The sequence below is a fragment of the Acipenser ruthenus genome, chromosome 2, assembly GCF_902713425.1.
Source record: "Acipenser ruthenus chromosome 2, fAciRut3.2 maternal haplotype, whole genome shotgun sequence".
Lineage (NCBI taxonomy): Eukaryota > Metazoa > Chordata > Actinopteri > Acipenseriformes > Acipenseridae > Acipenser > Acipenser ruthenus.
In genome coordinates, this window is record NC_081190.1 from 19,513,551 (window position 1) to 19,534,278 (window position 20,728).

General features: G+C 37.9%; 1 protein-coding gene across 8 annotated transcripts in view; it reads right to left on the reverse strand.

Annotated features, from left to right (window-relative positions):
* The window catches only part of LOC117963590 (tyrosine-protein phosphatase non-receptor type 13-like), an 81,181-nt gene that overhangs the window by 21,516 nt on the left and 38,937 nt on the right, over window positions 1-20,728 (reverse strand). Inside the window, exons 9-29 of one of the 8 annotated variants that reach the window (XM_058991169.1) lie at window positions 18,991-19,087; window positions 17,905-18,124; window positions 17,176-17,250; window positions 16,376-16,550; window positions 15,787-15,937; window positions 15,263-15,401; window positions 14,892-15,044; window positions 13,941-14,123; window positions 12,263-12,425; window positions 11,393-11,825; window positions 10,820-10,926; window positions 10,284-10,340; window positions 7,195-7,284; window positions 5,851-5,958; window positions 5,305-5,436; window positions 4,549-4,721; window positions 3,085-3,228; window positions 2,127-2,220; window positions 1,910-1,995; window positions 1,442-1,604; window positions 164-378 (exon numbers count right to left, since the gene is read on the reverse strand). In XM_058991169.1, coding sequence (XP_058847152.1) covers window positions 164-378; window positions 1,442-1,604; window positions 1,910-1,995; window positions 2,127-2,220; window positions 3,085-3,228; window positions 4,549-4,721; window positions 5,305-5,436; window positions 5,851-5,958; window positions 7,195-7,284; window positions 10,284-10,340; window positions 10,820-10,926; window positions 11,393-11,825; window positions 12,263-12,425; window positions 13,941-14,123; window positions 14,892-15,044; window positions 15,263-15,401; window positions 15,787-15,937; window positions 16,376-16,550; window positions 17,176-17,250; window positions 17,905-18,124; window positions 18,991-19,087 — 3,158 coding nt within the window. Of the gene's footprint in view, window positions 1-163; window positions 379-1,441; window positions 1,605-1,909; window positions 1,996-2,126; window positions 2,221-3,084; window positions 3,229-4,272; window positions 4,722-5,304; window positions 5,437-5,850; window positions 5,959-7,194; window positions 7,285-10,283; window positions 10,341-10,819; window positions 10,927-11,392; window positions 11,826-12,262; window positions 12,426-13,940; window positions 14,124-14,891; window positions 15,045-15,262; window positions 15,402-15,786; window positions 15,938-16,375; window positions 16,551-17,175; window positions 17,251-17,904; window positions 18,125-18,990; window positions 19,088-20,728 lie in introns of all 8 variants that reach the window. The other 7 variants (XM_058991155.1, XM_058991141.1, XM_058991136.1 and 4 more) reach the window with 7 other exon arrangements.

A 20,728-nucleotide genomic window follows, 5' to 3' on the forward strand; every position in this document is an offset into this window, starting at 1 on the left:
CCCTACAATTCTATGATTCATGCTACTGTAAAAGGCTGAGAATTCTTCGCAGTTTGAAAATATTTTTAATACGACAAATGAGACAACCTGCAGACTGCAAGGTTTCTGTGTGTAAAGTGGCTTTCAGAAAGCAGTTTGAACATGGTTTTCAGAGTTCACTTACATGCTGTGATAAGCCCTTCAAGGCTGTGTTGTTGACACGCAGGATGACGTCACCCACTTCAATCCGGCCACTCTCTGCAGCTGGTTGCCCTGGAAACAGCTTCTTCACCCTCACCACGCTAGGGTTTACTGGCTCCTGCGGTAGGTTCTCCTCTCTACAAAAACTGAACCCCAAACCTGAGGTGTTTTTCAACAGCTTTACCTCAAACACATTATCTGTGGAAGGGAAACAAATTCAAAATCATAAAATGTCATTAATAAGGTGGAAACCTAGGTGAAAAGTAATTAATCTATTCCCTTTTAAAATTCAATTGTATTTTGGTTTCAGCAGCTAATACTTTACACACAATCATATCATCTGTCCTGTTTCTTGCGAAAGGTAGCAGGCACAAACTTTTATATTTTTATTAAAAAAAAACAAAAAAAAAACACTTAAACAAAAACTGTGTGTGTATATAGAAATAAAATTACCTATGCAACTACTTTGAGAAAGGCAAAAACACAGGATAACAATATGTTTTATGGCTGTCAAAAAGGTAAACACTGAAGACATTGAGAAAGACTTGGTTGAAGCATTTTTATTAGAATTTACGAAGGTTCTTCTAGTATTTCAAATATACACTATGTATCAGTGTATGTATCTACTATTAGTTAGAACATCTAAAACAGGCCAAAAAAGTCAAAGGTTTCCTCAGTACCATCCTGTTTTACCTGTGTGACAACAACATCCATTACTTACTGTACTTTGTGAGAAATGAAGTGTGAAGGACAGACAGAAATCATCATTTTAGTACACTGCACTTACCACAGAAAATCAGCATGCCAGAGGCGTAAATGACAGCTATGGTGTATGTGACATTTCTAGACTTCTACTCTACTGAAGTATTAGCTTCTGCTGTGTCAGCTGTTTGTTACTAATGAATCTATCCACGAACTGTCAGGTACAGCAAACCCACTGTTAAGCTGTGTCACAACAACTCTCTAGACAAGCCAAACAGCATTCTTATTGAATACCCAGTGTTGATAACATACTAACCTGCAAAAGTAACACAATTACAAGAACAATCTTTTGTTAAAAAAAATAGTACAATACAGATATTGCTTTTAAGTTACAACATCTACATTTATACATATACAAAAAATACTTGTCTTTTAATATCATTATGTCATTTTTTTTTATTACCTGTGTGGAATTACACAGTGGTGACATCACAGGTCTGACTGACCTAGAACACGGAGGTGTTTCTTTCACAATCACAGTACAGTGACATGTACTCACCCTCAGTAACAAAGCTGTAATCTTTGGCCATTGTAACGTTTTCCTTTTTCACCCCTGGTTCAGCCTGCCCATCCGTCTTGCAAGGAGGGGTGCACTGTGGGGTCACCGGAGCATGTACGCTGGTGGCAGGAAGCTGGCCTTTTTCCAACAGCAAGCGAACCACCTGAAACAAACGTTACATGTGGTGAGTGCACTGGTTTACAAACAACACAGCCGACATTTAGGACCGAGGCACAAATTAATAATGTTACATTTACAGTGTTTTGTTAAGCGGGCTATTTAAATAATGTAGTGCATAATAATGATAATAATCATAACACAAATACAGAGTTATTCTATGGCTACTTATGACAGCATTTGTGGTGGAGTTCGAACACCAGACCTATGGAAATTACAATTACATAACAAATGTCTTCATTTCTTAGAAGTATTTTTCGATCAACAATTTGATAATAACTTCCCTCTCACCTGGCCTGTTTCTCTCAAAGTCTCCACTGCTTGCTTGTGAGTTGCACCATCCAGACGTTTTCCATCAACTGATAGCACTCTGTCGCCTGACAATAGTAAAGCACGTCCGAATGTTAGGCAAAGTTAACATATACGAAGGCAGCAATAGCACTACTGGTTAACAGTTGCTGCTTTTGGCAAATCCACACACCTCTATTTGTACAACTACTGTACATACCCTTCTTAATTCTCGCATCAAGTTCAGCTGCTCCTTTAGGAATTATAGCCTTCACATAAATCCCACCGTGTCTTACGGTTGTATTCACCCCACCCTAAAAGGGAAAACAGGAGTGATACTTACCACTTAAATTAAGACCATAGACTCTACTACAGTAGATTCTACTACAGTGCAAGCTTTTATATTAAGTGAAAATTTGCCACCATCACCCCTTATCAATTTGCTCAATCCAAACGCGAGAAGCAATAGTAAAGGTGCGCTGGCACATTGCGATTCTGCTCAGTCTTGAATATGAAAAGGTGCAGCGCCTAAGGCTTTAAAGTCCAATTCCATTCACTTTGTGAGCTTCAATACCCTTTCCATGCCTCTTCATTATTCTCTTTGGAGAGTTTCTGAATGTACAACACTATTAAGTATGCCTTGTTTCTATTTAACTACCTACAGGCATTCAGGTTTCTAAATGAGCTGGTTCCAAATAGTAGAAGACGTGGACCAGGAACCAAAATAAATGGGATTGAAGACGTGGAAAAAATTCCAGTAACTTCACAGTAAGGGGTACTGAAGAGATATATATAAGACATTTTAAATTTTGAACTTAAAATGTATGCTTTTGACATGTAAAACTGCAAAAACTATAGGCATGCATACACTTTAAAGAAAACAAAATATGATTAAATGACATCCCAATCTATTATACGAGGCAAATGAAAAGCATGCAGATTTCACTTCTGTGAAATGTAACTCAGCATGCAGTCTAAAAAAAAAAAAAAAAAGTTTTACTATTATTATTCAATGTGCTTCGACCTGAAGAAATTTCTGTTGATTTATATTGTTAGCACGCAAAGTGAAAATCGTTATTGAGCAAGCAAAGCTTAGAAGTTCTTTACATGCAGCACAGCTGGAGACAAACACACAGACGATGTTACAAGAACAGAGAAGAAAGAGGAACTCTGAAAACCTTGCCGAACAGTACCGTGACACTTATGCCCAGGCTGTTGTCCTTTTTGGACAATTCTACTTCAAATAGATCTCCTGGTTTAAGATCATGAACAGGGTGGGCATTGCCACTTATTTTTCCTATGGTGCTGGCTGGAGAGATCTCCTGTAAACAGACAACAGTGAATAGTGTTTGAAAACAATCTTGTAACAAGACAGTTTTATATTAACAACATACTGAAAGATAAATAAAAGATAAGTTTTGGGTAGTGTCCCAAAATCCTTGTAAAAACTATTTTAATAATGAATTTTTAAGAACGAGTACAATACCGCTATTTAATTTATAGGACTGTCCACTGCCAACTGTAGGCAGTGAAACATTTTGGAATGCAGACTAATCTCATTTGCAATGGTGATCCAGTTTTAAAACGGGATTCTACTAATTAGTCAACAGAGGCTGAGAAAGGGTCTTGTCAAACCACATTTGGAAGAAAATGGAAGTGGTAACAATTAAATGTGGTTCAATTATTTATTCAATTAATTTTAATGAATTCTTTACATTATTTTGCAGAGAGTGAGACCTAGAATTTAGACACACACATGGAAAATGCTTTTACGTCTCAACATACACATTTCACATTCAAAGAAAATATAAACCACAATAATCTGATCTTATGGCAAAAACACTATAATATCTTCTTTTTGGTTGCGTGGGGATTTCTGCCCATGTCTGGGTAATAGACTCCTGTTACGTAGAGTTTTGTTATTTACTATGTGCTTAACTGGCTCAATTACAGCAGTTGCCTACTGGTCCTTGGTGACTGGTATAGTTGCGGTGCCTGTACCCAAGTATATCACACTAAAGAGTTTCTCTACAGAACTGCTAATTATTTGAAACTCTGGAGGGCTATTCTAAAGCACTTGCTGTGGATGTAGGTCATGGAGCTCTACTGTTTCATGATACTGTAACTAATGTTGTATTTACAGCAGTGGTGGGGATGTATGTTACTGACACACTTGTTACTCATAGTAAACCTTGAAATTATTATACAATGGGGGTTTTACAATGGCATCTGTTAACAACCTTTTCTTTCTATATGAAAAATCTGATACATATTTTACCTGTTAAAAATAAGTCCAGTTAAATGACTACAAAAACGTGTGAACATCACTGGAGGAGAATAGACTTTGTCAGACCTGCACATTTTACCTTTAACACTGGCTGCTCCTGACTACTTGAGTATGTGTCCTCATCCATGTCCGAGTCCCCTCTATCTGAATAATCTAGATCTTTGCTGCTTTCAGGACTTCTTACTTTTCTGCTTTTGCTTCCACTTGGTAGCAACATTTCTGCTGGAACTGTTCTTTCAGAATGGTAAGGCGGAGGTGGTGGCATAGATCCATCAGCAACCTGGTTCCTATTGAAACCATTGCTATGGCTTTGGGAAAGGCTTGCACTTTCAGTTCTAGAATCCTGTGAGCTTACGCTGCCTTTCCTCCTGCTCAAAGACACAGCAGAAGATGCACCAGATGTAGCTCTTTGGTGGCCCTGGAGCCTGGTGTGTTCTTCCGATGAAGATTCCTCTTCGTGTTCCTGTCTTTTGCCAGGTGACCTTGCGTGACCCCTGGTCTTATGATGTGATGTGGCTGAAGAAGGTTCTTAAGAGACAATTAAGATACATATTAGTTTGAATGTGTTTATACAGGATAGGCCTTTTAACAGCAAGTAGTTATTTACAATGTGGTCCGTTCTGAGAATCTCTAGTGTACACAAATCAGATAGGCTCTCACTTTTACCTTGCACAGTAAGAAACTGTCCATCCCATGATGTTTAAATAGCAGTCTCAATTTAAAACTAAGAAAAACATGAACTTAGCATGGGAGGTGATACTACCTGCTGAGGTAATTAAGTCACATTTAAAGCAATCTTCTCTATGTTTTCAAACCCCAAAATAATGTTCTTGAATACTGACCTGAGGGATCACTCACAACTAGGCATAATTCCAATTTTTAAAAAATGGTCTTAAATAATAATGCTCATTACTGCAGGGTGTTTTTATAGCTTGATACTAATTAATGAGAAGCAATTAATCTCACAAAAGCAAGTGATGCAAATCAGCTTCAACGTTTGCCTTTTTTTTTTTTTTTGTAAGTCAACTCATTTATATTCCCCATTCAGACACTTCTGCAGTTCTGTAGGGCTGCACACAATTAGAACTCACTGACTTGTTAAATATTTTACCTTGATAAAGCCTCTCCTTTGGTTGAGAGACAACCAGTGTGACATCATCTGGGGCATTCTGCAGCATCTCCACGGCTGCATCATGGGCAACGCCCTCCAGGCTCACGTTATTTACTGATAACAAGCGGTCTCCTGCAGAAACCACAAACATACTGTATGTACAATACAAATGTACATTACATCAGAGAGGTAATGCAAGTATTGCTGGGTGAGTCTTGCAATACTGTAGCCATTAAACAGTCATGAATTCTGAGGCTAAACTAAGGGCACCTTGTCAGGTACACAAGTAATATTATTTGTCACAATCAAGCCTGCTTTTGGTGTTTTAATTAAACTGTTTGAACAAATACTGGTAATGGGAACTTTATTTTGTATTTATTTACGAATATAGAAATAAGGGAATTGAATGTTTTTTTTTTTTATTAAAATTAACTGGCCACAAATTGACCAGTGTATTTTATTTTCCATCACAATTGAATGCAACATTTCCAAATAAATAGGACATCTGAAAAATGTCCCTGAGCATGAACTCCTAAAGGAGGGTACCTGGTTTCAAGTGTCCATCCAGGTCAGCTGGGCCGCCCGGGGTAATTGAACTGATGAGGGTGCCCAGGTCCATTCTGCCAGTGTTCTCTCCACCAACTATCTGAAACCCTGGGACAGTGATGCAAATACAGCACTGTAATGACTATGAATGTATTATTTATGCCAGAGTTCACCCTAGACTCCACCTCAGGGAAGCAGAGGTATCCAACCAGCAGCTTACCCGACATCCCCTGTTGGGTGTGGCTGACTAGACTTACAGTACTATATAGAACTACACACACACACACACACACACACCTCAGAATACCACCATTAGCCACACCCGTCAACCACTGCTATTGTCTAAACAGGGAGCACAACAACTAGGTTGAGAGTAGGGGTGCAATGATTCATGAATCATGATACTTTCTTTAAATAATATATTGTTTTCGTAATACAGGTATGCATTATTTGTATCGTGATACAAGACCAAACAGACATCATAGCTCACTGTAGTTTACTAAGGCGTTCTTCAATGAAGAATAATTGTGTTTTATAGTTGGTATGAATACACACATGTACTCTCCCAAATTCATTTACTTATTATCTTTTAACAAAACAGTTCTTCATTAAATGATCATTTCATCGTATTATGCATCATACAAGTAGACCATCAGGACCATCACATGTATCGTGACACAAATAGTACTGAGACATTATTACACTGCTAAGCAAAGTGGCGATTCTCTGGTAAGACAGGACAAGTGGTGGGATTTTAAAATGACTGTTTTCAGGATCTGTACCCGGCTTTATTACTGCAAATCATTAAAAAAAATGAATGGGCCCAATTGTGAGAAAGTGCAAAGGCAAATACAAACTTTGAGAGGCATACAACAATTGTAATGGCTTCAACTAGCAAGAAAAGAAAAACGAGACAGAGTTCAATTATTGTTAGAAGTTGATTCTTGTTAGTTTTATACAGATACATTTACTTTATTCACTTCCACTTGCTGTGTTTTCCAATTGAGTCAAGGGGAAGCTTAAGGTTTGTGACCATTATAAAGCCTGTACTGTTTTTAGTGTTAATCCAAGCAGCACAACAGGGTCTCACAATCTGGTTTGCAGAGCTCCTTATTAATAATAATATATCTTAGTTTGGAAGCTTGCCACAGTACTCCAACTGAATTGGCTGCAGAACAATACCAAACAGTACCAATGTGTTCCAGCTCCGACTGGATCATCTGGACCACTACAGATAAGCTCTTTGCTTTAACAGTTATCAGGCTTCCCAGATGTGCAGGCACCTTTGTAGTTCAATGATTTAGGCACACTGCCTAGTGTCAAAACAAGGAATAATGAACTTACCCAGGCCGTATTTCACATCCTTCTTCAGATTTACCCGTGTAATCTCCCTTTCAGCAGAAGGCAAGGCATTGAGTTTCTGTTTCAGGGTTTCTATTCAAATGCCAGAAACGTAAAACATATTAGACACCCTAAGCTACATCCACAGGGGGAAATAAAATATTTGTTAAATAGGTCAAGGATGCAAGAGATATTTATGGCTTTAGCTGGCATTTAATTTGAATGTGAACACACAAGGATTGGTCATCTAGCATTAGAAGTGAACAGAAGTAATGCTTGTACAGAAATCATTTAGGTTTTGTTCCAATAAAGTTAGCAGCAGTAGCAGTAGTCGTAGTAGTAGCAGCACAGTTTGGTCAGGCAACTGAAGCCATGCAGAAAACTTCAAACGAGTAAGACAAGCTGTTTAGACAGAAAGTCATAATGGAAAGACAAACATGTGGAACTGATATTCTTAGCCTTCTTCTCACTGGTACGCAAAGAGTAATATCAGAATGTACATTTCAGTGCCCATTCTTTCAAAAGGGTCAAGAGGAGACACATTTACAGCTGAAAGTATACCTCAAATCAGGCTGGCTGTGTTGGATTATGGCATCTAAGTCAGTGACATAATACAGTATGTTTTATGAAACCACACCTAAAATACCAAATAACCACCAAAATGCTTATCAGCAGACAAAGAGTAAGTAGCGGGGTTCAGAAAAATAGAACGTTACACATCCCCACATGTTGCTACAACTGTTTAAATAACAGACCTGTCGATTTTCTTTTAATTGTTAACATTCTAACAAATTTTTACACTTATAACTTTAAAGTCTGTTTCAAAGCTCTTTTCAAAATGGCCGCTCTAGTGCACTTCGGTTTGAGATCTGTCATCTAAATAACTGCAGGAAGAGCAATTAAAAAAAAAAAAAAAAAAAAAAAACCATAACAAGTGCTCTGGCTTTTCTGTTCTGTACTACATTATTTATTGTTATTGTTGTGTTATCTGTTTAACAATGTGGGCAATAATCCTTACACTATCAGTGCGTGAAACAGACTTCAAAGTTATAAAAGTGTAAAAAGTTGTCAGGATGTTGGTAATGAAAATAAAAATTACAGTTACGTTATTTAAACAGTCGTAGCAACGCTATATTTTTCGGAACCCCGCTACTTACTCTTTACAGCTAGTAGTTTATATTACGACTATATTAGAGAAACTTGCCCCATGGCAAATGGGGTCATCATTTTAGACTTTCTCTTAAAATATCAGTACTTTGTGCATTATTTTATAATACAGAAACACCTATTATCAGGCCTTTATTAATGTCATCATGCCCATCGCGAGTGAATTAGGGAGATGCAGCTTTTATATATCGAGCATCAAAAGAAACATCACTATTATAAAAAAAATAAAGTATATAAATGATGGACATATTTTTGGTTTCTTTTTAATCACTGTATCATTCGTTCCTTGACCATGACACGCTTGAGTGACTATGACTGAAGCATATGCACTTAATCACCTAATTAGTGAGACAGTTGATTGGACACTGGATATGGAGTGATTTCAGCTGTTGAATTGCAAGCTTGAATAAAAGCAGTAAAGAAAATCACAGAAAAAAAACAAAAAACCAATACGCCACGTCTGTCAAGAGAGCAGCGCCTTCGTGCAATCAGCATATTGGAGGCTGGACTAGGGCAGAGTACTGTGGCTCGCCATCTTGGGTACTCACAGCCAGCAATTTCAAACCTGGCGAGATGATATAACCAGACACACTGGGTGCGTTAAGTAAGTGAGCGGCTCAGAGCGGCTCAGTAAAAGAATCAACTTAACGACTTGCTCAGTTCCGCTCCCGCTGAGCCGCTCAGAGCGCTCCTGAGCATTTTTTATCAGTGATTAGAGTGAGCGGACGGAATGGCCACCTGCAGGAAACAAGTGGAAATGACAGGCAGGATTGACAAATACGTTTGTCAAGAACAATGAACTGGTTTCGACTTATGAAGTTATGTATTAATTGGCTAAATAAGATGGTGAAAATTGTTGTTTTCGAATTTGTATAATTTAATTTAATTTTTTATTAATGTAGAGCTGTTTTATAGTTATTAATGTATTATTATTAGGCTTGTAGTATTCATATTATTCATAATTTTCATTATTAATGTCGGTATTGTCGGTATTAAACACAGCCAGATATGAGGTTCAGTCCAAACAGAGCGCTGAACTCAGCGAGGTACAGCAGGGGACAGTAACTTCACACGGGGCCATTTTATTTACCATCACCTCAGAAACACAAACAAGCAAATAATTATTATTTACCATTTTTAAAAGTCGCTCAGCGCTCTTGTGGAGCAGAGCGTTAAGTCATTTAAATCTGCTCAGTGTGCTTTGAGTGTTCTCATTCTGAGCGGCTCACTTACTTAACGCGCCCACTCTGTCAATGACAGGCCACCAACTGGGAGACCAAGAGTCACAACACCTGCCCAAGATCGACAGATCATTTTGCAGCATCTTTTTGATGTCAGTTGTTAATCAGCACAATAAAAAGTCACTGCACCGGCTCTAAAACAGAGTTTGTCATTTTTCGATCACTACAAGTGATACGTTTCTTTTGATGCTTAGTATATATTCCAGAATACATGGTAGAGATACATTTTGTAACATTCACGAGAGGCAGCCCATTTAAGAAAATGAATGCTACAAAGAGCAGGCATTTATTTTTGGCCCAACCCTACCCCCAACCGGATTGCCCAAGAACAGTAAGGTTTCTAAATCATTATTAACTAGCAAGCCTTGTGTTAGTACATTATGATTAAAGGGGTATAATATTACCTTTAAAAATGTTTCTTAGCTTTGTCTATTCACCACCCCTTTTTTTCTGAAAGCTACAATTTATGCTTTGTGAAAACAGTGAGAAGGAGGCCAATGATGACCTTGTCAACAATGCAAGCTGGAAGAATATTAAAGAATCACACTTATTACCTGAAGCAGATGTCTGCAAGGATGGCAGAGAAACAAAGAGTAAGACAGAGTGACAGAACACAGTACAGCAGATTGTATTCAGTGCAAAGTAGAAAGGAAAGAAGTAACCCTCAGTTATTTTAAAACCTACCATTGGCATTTAATGGACCAGGAGTTGAGGGCATGCCCGAGCTGTGCATGCTTACTCCTTAAAAAAAGAAAAGTAAAAATTGTGATTTCACTTGAATCAATAAAAAGCTCCCAATGCTTCTGCTACAGTTATGCATGACCACGGTTATGCAGTTTTTGTGCCTGGGTGGTGACACTGATAGACAGCATCTCTCCCACTAGTCCAAAGTTACACATATTTCAAAATTATTCAAAACATGTACCTTTGTTGCTACTTGCTAGTATGAAAAACTTAATATTGGTAATTACAAATCGGGTCTGTTATTTAGTTTCTGCCAATCTGATAATGGAAAAAAAAGAAAAACAGGTTTTCCAAGCTCAAGCACAGATAATGCCTTGCCTGTAGGCAAGCAACAACACTGAAAAGGCCCATGCAGAAGTTTTACCTCACCAGAAAAAAAAGCAGAGCAGCTCATTTCATTTACAGAATATGCAGCTCTGAAATGAACGAGGAATGTGACAGATTGCTAACACGGTGAAACCGAGTCCAGTCCTTACCTATGACATAAGCCTGTCCTGTGTCTTCAAAGGAGGATGAGTCACACCCCAGCTGTCGTTTGCTGGGGCTCCGTCTCGAGTCTGCCAAGCTTTTGGAACTGAAAACACTAATGGAATGGAAAGAAAAGAGAATGCAATTATCACAGCCAGCAGAGCAGAATAAATACATGATATACATATATTTTTGGATATTAGTGTACATAATACAGGACTGAGATTTCAATTCGATTTTATACAAGTTACTGTTACTGTTGTTACATACTGCCATACGGCGGCTCATTGGAGGAGGTACGGCCTACCTCGATCATTTTAAAATACATGATTTATTATATTGTAACGAAGGATGTACTACTAGCGAACACAAATACAGTAGTTTGATTTATTTAGTTTGCAATAAATATTTTTAATTATAATTAAAATTATAATAGGGTGTGCTTGATTTTTGTCTGCCTTTCTCCTTGCTTTAATAACTTCGTTTAGAAAATATTTTATGCAAAGTATAGCCCAAGCGACAGATCTACTGTATATTAAAATAACGCAAGTTTCAATAAACGTGCATACTGTACTACTCACTTATTGGGCTTTCCTGCCACAGTGATGGACTCAGTATCAGAGCGTGCCCTGTGATGGGAAGGCAGTGTCCTGACCCCCTCCATGCTGGCTGCTAGATGAATTCTGTTCAGGCTACTCTGCGACTGGCTATTGTAGGGGGGGGCCCGTCCCTCGGGAGACTCGGGCACCTGACAAAGGTTGTGGTAGGACTTGCTCATCATCACTCGAGGGTTGGTGGGCTCCACTGTTGACTGTGGCCTCCCTGGCAGCAGCTTGTTCAGTGAAAGTTCGGAGCAGTACGTTCTCTTGAGGTTCTCTGCTTGTGTTTGATGCAGCTGGTCGAAAGGCCTGCTGATATTGCTTGTTGCCAGGCTAACTGTACTCACAGCTCGTCCCATGGGCAATACTCCAGCTGAGCCGCTGTGATCATTCAGGTGGCTCAGTGGTGAACTTTCTGGAGAAGGGAAAAAAAAAAACATAAATATTTCTATTTTGAAATAAAAAAATTAAAAAAAGAAACAAAATCACATGCAAGCTGTGATATATTAAACCGAATAGTGTAGTATGTTTGACTTTCCCTTTAACACGTGGCCACCAGGTGTAATTGTGTTGTAAATGTTCAATCACAGAAACCACTGTTATGCATATGTAAACCTTCAATAAAAAGTGAAAATACAGAACAACCACTGTGGCCATTCAATCTTAGATGAATCTCTTCCAATTACACAAAATTGTGTTGTTATGGCGTTGTGTTCTCCAAGAGCTAAATATAACTAGCTATGTAAACCAGTGCATTAACCAGTGTGCCACCTACACCCACTGTGCCAAACCGTATTTCCTTGGCAGGTTGGGGGGCTGGATCAGTGAAGAGCAGCAGCATCCCTGTCTTACCGATGTCCTGCAGCTCCTGGTTGCTCTGCCTGGTTTTCATCTGCAGGTAGAACTTGTGCTGAGCAGAGCTGAGGTGGAGGAGGTACTGGCAGGTCTTGCTGCTGTCTGTCTGGAACAAGTGCTTTATCTCATCGGAGGTGTTCTGCAGGCTGATCTTCTTTTTCTGTGGAAGATTATAAAGTGTCACCTCTTTCAAATCAAATGAAAGTTTGTTTTCCGTGTGGTTACACAATAACCTGAAATCAACATTTTTTATTAGTTTAATTATATATATATATATATATATATATATATATATATATATATATATATATATATATATATATATATATATATATATATTGTAAGACAGCAGGGAGGGGTTTAAATCCTCCCTGTAGAAAAACATGTGCGTAGGCACATTTTTGGTTTGTCTTGTTGTTTTATTGTTAATCATTACCTGCACCTGGCTACTATTGGAAATTAGAGCCAGGTGCAGGGTTTATAAGGAGAGCAGTCAGTCTGCTCTTGGCGGCTGCTGAAGAGGGTAGAAGCCCGACTGTGCTGGTGTGTGGGTACAGCCGCAATGTCAAAGGGGAAAGGTAGAGTGAATCCTTTTCTGTGTGTGCTGTTCTGTTTGTTTGTTTTTTGTTGCAGGTAAACAGCTTAGCTGTCCTGTCTAAAAAATAAAATATCAAACAGAACAAAATTTCAATGTACCATTTGTAATTCAGTAATATGAGAGAATTGGTCAGGGGTCTGAATACTTTTGCAAGGCACTGTGTGTGTGTGTGTGTGTGTATATATCTATATCTATAATCTATCTTTGCCTGCTAGGCCACAAGTCCTCTGCCAAACCTTGACATTGTGCTTTATGGTGCATGCACTGGAATAATTTAAGGTTGAATTACATTTTTTGAATCATTACTCTCCAAGGTATAAAAAACAGGGAAACATAATTAAAATATTTAATATGATTGATTAAATCAATTTTGAATCTAAACTTTTTAAAATGTGTGTAGGTGTGTTAATTAGCATGAAAAGCCAGTTGAAGCAAAGCAGCCTACCACAGCTCATGCCCTAATTAATGTAGCCTCTCAAAGCACAAAGAACCATAAAAGTAATTATTGAACAATGGTCAGTTAAGAGTGTTAAGAGTTCTGAAGCTACTGAAGCAAAACAGTAAGGGCTATTCATTCAGAGAAGCTGGGTGTGACATTGTGTCAAATTCAGGTTGTTTGTGAAAACATGTCACCTTCTGCTGAGTCGAAATAGAAGCAGCACCTATCTCGGCCCCTCCACCGTTTCCTCATTATAGTGCAATATTCAAATGCAAATGTGCATCAAGTATTGTAAAGTCTACAAAAGCAATACAGTTAATTCTGTCCTTTTTCATTACCACATTACTTACGAACTTACAGTTCTGTAAATAAAAGGACACCATTTTATGCATCACTTTAACACCTACCAACCTGATCACACTAAAGTTCTGAGAAGGTAACTGGGCTTTTGGCAGCGCTTCATTTTATTTATCAACTACTTCCTGCACATTTTTGAAGCTTTCAAAAGCAAAACCAAAAGCAGAAAGGGGACATTTCCAGGACACAATGAGGTCTGTCAGTATTGAACAGACACATCCAAATCTATTATTAGCCCTGTTCTCTTCCAGGCAGAACCTCAGAAACCAAAGTGGTCTTACAGTGAAAGAGATCTTCTTTGTTTCCCTCCAGGGAAACCGGAGGACTGGAGTGCGAGCTCCATTGTGCATTTCAAAGATAAGGACACCTTTGGAGCAGACCCCTAGCATTATCCCCGTCTGAGATTTCTTCTCTGGCAGCACCCGGTGAAAGTGAACCCCATACTCTGGCAGTTTTTGGCACACCTGAGGGAAACAACAACAAAAAAAATACTGTTGTGATGCTGCAGTTTGAAAGCCTAATTTATTAGATTCCAGCACATTTTTGGCAGACAGTTTGTGCTGGGCCTGATTCTCTCACACACACAACTCTGTGTTTATTTGCAAAGCAAATCATTTGGCATCAGTTGCTTGTTTTTACTTGGCCTTTCTCTACAATTAACTGTAAGATGATGAAAATCTGTAGATCATATCTATAACCATCAATGGCCAGGCTGTGCTAGTACAAGGACAGTGGCATTGTGGCCTGTATTGACCACAGCTGTGATCAACATTTTTTTTTAATACTTTTTGTAAACCCTTTTTTATAATTTATAGTTTTTGACAGTTCATCCCCCAGTCTTTATATTAGTAGTATTGCTAAAAAACAAAAAAAAAGGTAGTAGATGATGCATGACAGGTATGGTTTATAATATAACAATAATAAATGGTGTTACATTTTAACCTCTTCTATATACAGCAAATGAATCAACTATGATTTTAAAGGTACTGTAGCTCACAGGGGTGCAGCATTACCTTTGTGGCTGCATATCACAATGAGGAACTACTAAAACACATTACACGTTAGTATAATTGTGACCCACACTACGCTTACAGAGCAGCGGTTAATTCAAGGTTACAGTCTCTCTTTTTCTTTCTACAATTGCCAGGATATAATGCATGTACAGTAAATTCTTAAAGAAGTGATATAACCACCGCTAGTTTGTACTTCATTTTACAGAACACATGTTTTACCTTCAGAAACTCAAATTCGGTTTCCTTCTCTGAAGCTCCAAAGTAGGTGCTGTGCAGTTTTGGAAGCTCTTCCTTGATGAAAGACTGGTCCACCTTCTCAAGAACTGTGGTGGCTAAATAATGCTCAAGTCTGAAGTAGGCTTTCCCATGAACCTAGAACATAAGGTCCAAAAACTGAAGATTGAAGCAAATGTGAACACACCCAACAGTTTGTTTTACAAGAAAGTATACTTTAACAATGCAAAAACAAAAACTTTTAATGAATGTTGGCAGTTTATTTTTCTTTTGTACCTACAGATCACTACCACTGGGTATATAGAGTCACTATAAACCAGACATTAAAGTAGATAATCACTGTGTGCAAATCACACCTCTGGCTGGTAATCGCCAAACTCTGCCTGCAGTGCTAGTGACGCCAGCAGTAATGTGGTCTCCTCATCACATCGCATCCTCTCTTCCAAGATATCCCTGCGCAGCTGCAAGTAGTACTGGTGTTTAGTGAGTGTGTGCCTGGGAGAACGGAAACATAGACATAAACACATTCAGTACAAGTTGAGTTCATATATTTATACAGTATGCTGCACACTGCCCTCGAACAACAAAAAAAAAATCAAACTGTCAATCACATATTCTGATGTCAAACTTAAGAAAGTCACATAGACAAACACTTCATCTAATTCAACAAAGACTTTAGGAACCTGTCCACAATTCACTGTCCTGAGAATGTATCTTCCTAACAAACCATGTGCATAGTAAAACAAAAACACTGAATAAAAGGAACTTTTATATGATATAACTTAACAGAAACCCATTTCAGTAGGTTTAGTCCCTTTAAATAATAAATAAATAACAACAACAAAATATATATATATATATATATAAATATATATCTTACTGTATCAGGTTGACATCATCAACAAAAAACTTAATGCGGAAGAAAAGGTTAAAGTTGACGACCGTTTTCTTTTTTTTGGGATCATCTTTCCAACCCTCTGGTGCCACTTTAGAAAGCTTTAGATCCGGATCAGCAAAGAAAAACTCATTTTCTGCAATAACAAATGGATCAAAATTTAGTTCTAAAAGCTGGTAAAATTGACATCCAACTCCCCACAAACTCTTCGCATAAATAAATCCCCCCAAACCAATGAGACTTTTTCACACTAATTCTCGTAACTTTAACTTGGATTTACAATGCAAACCTAATCCTACCCAATATGGTCTTTAGGACAATGTTCATACATCGTCACAGTGTTACCATATCATGAACGCATGTACTGGTAGGGTTAACATGAAACACTTCACCCACCAGAAGGAAAATACCAAATTATATGTGACCCTTCCTGACTCAAACTAATTGCACATTATGGATGGGTAATTTTGACATTTATTACATGTAGTTTCTGCTTTAATGTATATTTACACAAGTGTTGGTCAAAGAAGCTAAAAACCATCAGAAATGGAAAGTAGTTCAATGAACAGGATACCTTTCAGATATGCTAAGCCAAACAAATGATGCTCCACCAGACCAATCTGGGCAACAACCATGTCAAACACATCTTTGCAGGTAGACTTGGTGTCACATGTTAGCTCCAGCCTCTGTCCACTCAACAGCAGAATATTCACTTTCCGTCGAAGATCTTCCCCCTTTCCTTTCTTAGTCTGCCAACAATAAAGACAAATGCACTGTATTTGGTTAGGAGCAAAATAAAATATATAGATAATGAACTGGAAAATGAAAAGTATCTAGGCCTTTTCTTACTAATACATTAAACATTGTCAGCAGAAATACTGCAAGCTCCTTCCACCTAGGTACTATGGTTTTTACATTATTTCTTTCCTTCCTGTTTAAAAGGGCATAATATAAGTTTCCTTATGGTTGTGTACCATCCCTGTAGGACTCCAATCAGCGTATAGAGCTCATCCAATGTGTTTTACACCTCAATGTTACTTTCCCCAACTTCCAGCTAAAGCTTGAAGAGCAAAATGTCGTTCTGAGTGACTCGTCAGAGCCTGAGATTGAGTTCAACACAGGTTTGTGCTCCCACTGCAGTGATGTGATCCGATTGAATCAAATGCCTTGGTTCTACCCACAAAAGGAGGAAAGCTGCATCCTGTATTGCTTTTTCAGAGATTCTTTAGGAATAATCTTACGCTCTCTCTCAAAGAATATGAAATATTTGCATGTCATGTGTATTGCTAGAGATGTTGCTAACACAAGATACAACAACATGCATGAAAACTCTCATTCATTTATAATAACTTTTTTTTTTTTTTCAGGCCTTACCAGAATTGAAGTGGGGACATCCAATGTAACAGGTGGCTCGCTGGTCATTTTCACAAATTCAGGACCAAAGAAATTCTGAAGAAAGTCAAGACATTTGAATGGAATCATGATTTGGGCATTAAAACAGGTAGACAAAGCTGCTTTATGCATCAAGACCTTAAACTGTAGAACCATGTACGCTCGTATGCATGGCCAATACAATCTGAACCAGGGGTAGTCTAGTCTTGGTTATACACAAGGAATAGGATCAAATATATGGAATCCCAGATGGGCATCTCATACACTGTTGGGCAGCCTCAATGTCCGGTTCCACCCAGCCATATAAAAGAAAACCCATATTTCATATTTCATCTCAGTTGGGCAACCCAGGGTAAATGTATAAAATAATAATACAAAAATGAAACATTTTGCTTTTTGTTCCAATACTTGAATAATAATAATAATAATAATAATAATAATAATAATAATAATAATAATAATAATAATAATAATAATAATAATAATAATAATAAGAATCATCAGATTAAAAGAAAGAACTACAGGTCAGACTGAGGCCAAAAAGCACCTTAACATTGTGTTATTACTGCTTCTGGTAATTCTTATAGTGATTAATCTAATCATTTGCCCAGAAAACTGACCAGTCCAATAAAATTGACTCATTGGCAAGTTTAGGTCTCTTACAGGAACTACTTTTTTTGCTTTAGAGTTGATATGCAGCACAACCACTACCTTCAGCTTCCTCTGAGTTAGTGTGGTCTCCAGCGCAATGTCACGCAGTGGGTCTCTGGTGACGTCCAACATGGACGCCCTGGGCAGGTCTCCTGGGTACAGGCTGAGTTTGAACCGTCTGTGAGCCATCTGAGCCTGCAGCCTCTGCATCTCCTGCTCCTGCCGCTTCAGCATCATCTCCTGACTCACCAGGTTCTCTTCAGAGGGAAGTTCATACTGCCTATTCATATTGAAGAAGAGAGTGGCCTAGGGTAAGTCGCTTGACCTCCCTGTACTCTGCAAGAGGGGAACTACAGTGGGAGGATAGCTGGGCTATAAAATTGGACAAATCATTTGCCTCTGTTTGTGCTAAATTATTTTATTAATGTTAAACAAAGACACAGCATATCATTACCATATGACTTTGCTCACCGCTTGGTTTCAGTTCTGTCTATTCATGCTTCCTAACTCCTTTATACCAAAACAGTGATATAGCCCAATCATGTCCATTTCGTATGCTAGAAACCTTGTGTCAAATTTTTGTTGTCATACAATCAATTTATAGCCACATTGTCTGGACAAGATATCAGTTTGAGAGCGGCCACTTGCCAAACAAGGGAAACAAACTGATAATTAACATAATAATAAATGAAATGCAATGTTCCGTTAACCCAGCAGATGGAGCAAGCAGACTAAATCAGATGCAGAAATCCAGTCAGTCATACTGTTATTACAAGTCAAAGAGCCATGGGTGGTATATTGTATAGTTTTTTGTATAGTATATATTGTATGCAATTTGTCGATTGCATCTTCCTTTGAATTAAACTATGCTTAGCTAAAAAGATGACTTTGGTACATTAGTCCAATGATTTTATGGTTAGGCCTTAAAGAGAGTGCATGTGGAAATCCCAGTATAAAAGTGTTAGTTAATAGCGCTTCTCTATGAATCCATACAAATATACTGATCAGATTGCAAGACCTACATCCTCTTAACATCTGTCAGCAGTTGTGGTTGAAAATAAATATCTGTTGCAAAACAGTCTAGATGAGACTGTAGATCCAAATAATAAAACTCATGCAGCCGCCACCAAAATGATGCCTTCCTACCTGTGTCTGAGAGATACATGACTCGCCAGGGATACGACATCATGATCAGCAAGGACTGCCTGAGAGCTATACCTTCGATTATCTTCAAGTCTCCTCACTGTCAAAGCAAGCAAAATCACATCCAGCTGAAAACACTGCACTCAGGCTGCTCTTCATGAGCTCACACATCAACAACATGCATGCATGCATGATCAGAAGTCATCTACTAACCTGCAATCATCTAGCACACAAAATACAGTACGATTCTATAAGATTCTGAAAAAAAAGCTTTAGTCTAAAATAGCACAAGCCTAGTGGTATCACATGGTTTTATGTTTCATACAAAATCTTGTTTGAAGCTTTAGTTTAAAATTTGTAAGAGACCAACTTTTACACAGCATAATTGATTAATGAGATCGGATCATTTCTGAAAGATTATTTTCCTCGATAAAATATTTTGCTGGTGTGAATAGTATAACGTATCATCAGGCTGTAGTATAAATCAATGTGTAAATGGTAAACTTTTTTTTTCCTCATTATATATTGTTCTCCTACAAAATGTTCATTGAACATAAAAAAAAAAACAATTAAAAAGCTGAAACAGTTTGCAAGTATTACAGTCAACAAGTATTTACACCAAATATTTTACAAATTCCCTATATGTACTTTGTTGCCCAAATAATATAACACAGTATAAACCAAAGTATTAAAATGTATTTCTAATTTAGTGTTCCCGTCCCCCTGTCCCGTCCCGTACCGTCCCCCCTCCCCCTTAATGAAGTCTGATATTAAACTAGTGGCAAGCTATAGCAGCTTTTGACAAAAAATGTAATAAAACAGCCAATATGATGACTCCTAATGAGTCAGCAAAATATCCTGCAAATTCAGCTTTTAGCAACTCATGGCTGTCATATGTCGTAAATGTAATTTTGAGAGGGAACAAACCACTTGCTTTTGCAATTTTGTAAAGAGTTACCCAAGATACAGTATGGCATTTCTATGAACTATTCCAAGGATGGACTTAGTAACAGGATAGAAACTGCAACATACGACATTTTACTTTAAAACAGTAGTGTAGTCTGATTTTAAAGCCAAAAACTGCAAGTTGCCAATGCTGACCTGTACTATTTATTATGTACTATTCATACTATTCACACAAAACGGTTACAATGGGTAGAGATGATGCAAACAAAATAAAATAATCATTCAATCTACAGGACAGTTATAAAAATGACCATGACTCCAAACCAGCACAGAAAGTAATAAGAAATACTGGTATCCCATACAACACTACTATACCAGGAAGCAAGAAAAAAAAACACACTGCTACAAAGCCGCTGGTGAAATATAAAATCAAGTGAGACTCAACAGATTTTCAAAGTAAAACCACATGATTTAATTAACATTTCAGTTGGACTGCCAAACCACAAACTGTTTACATTATTTAGCAATGCACAGCTCAGTATATTAGTGAAACTAACAAATCAGAGGCCACTAGATTTGCACAATACAAGTATGATTACATAAGAACATTAGAACGCGAGGAGCGATTCTGCCTCAACACGACAAGGCAGCCCATTCCATCGCTCTGTTCGAAATCTTCACTTAATTTCCAACTGTGTCCATGGTCCTGGTTTCTGTACTGCGCTCAACGTAGTGGTTAAGGTTGTATGCGGTATAAATTGTTTTAGATTTCCTGGGTGGCCATTTGAAAATTTGAAAACAGGAGTCCAAGCACGGAGCCTTGCGGCATTGTGAA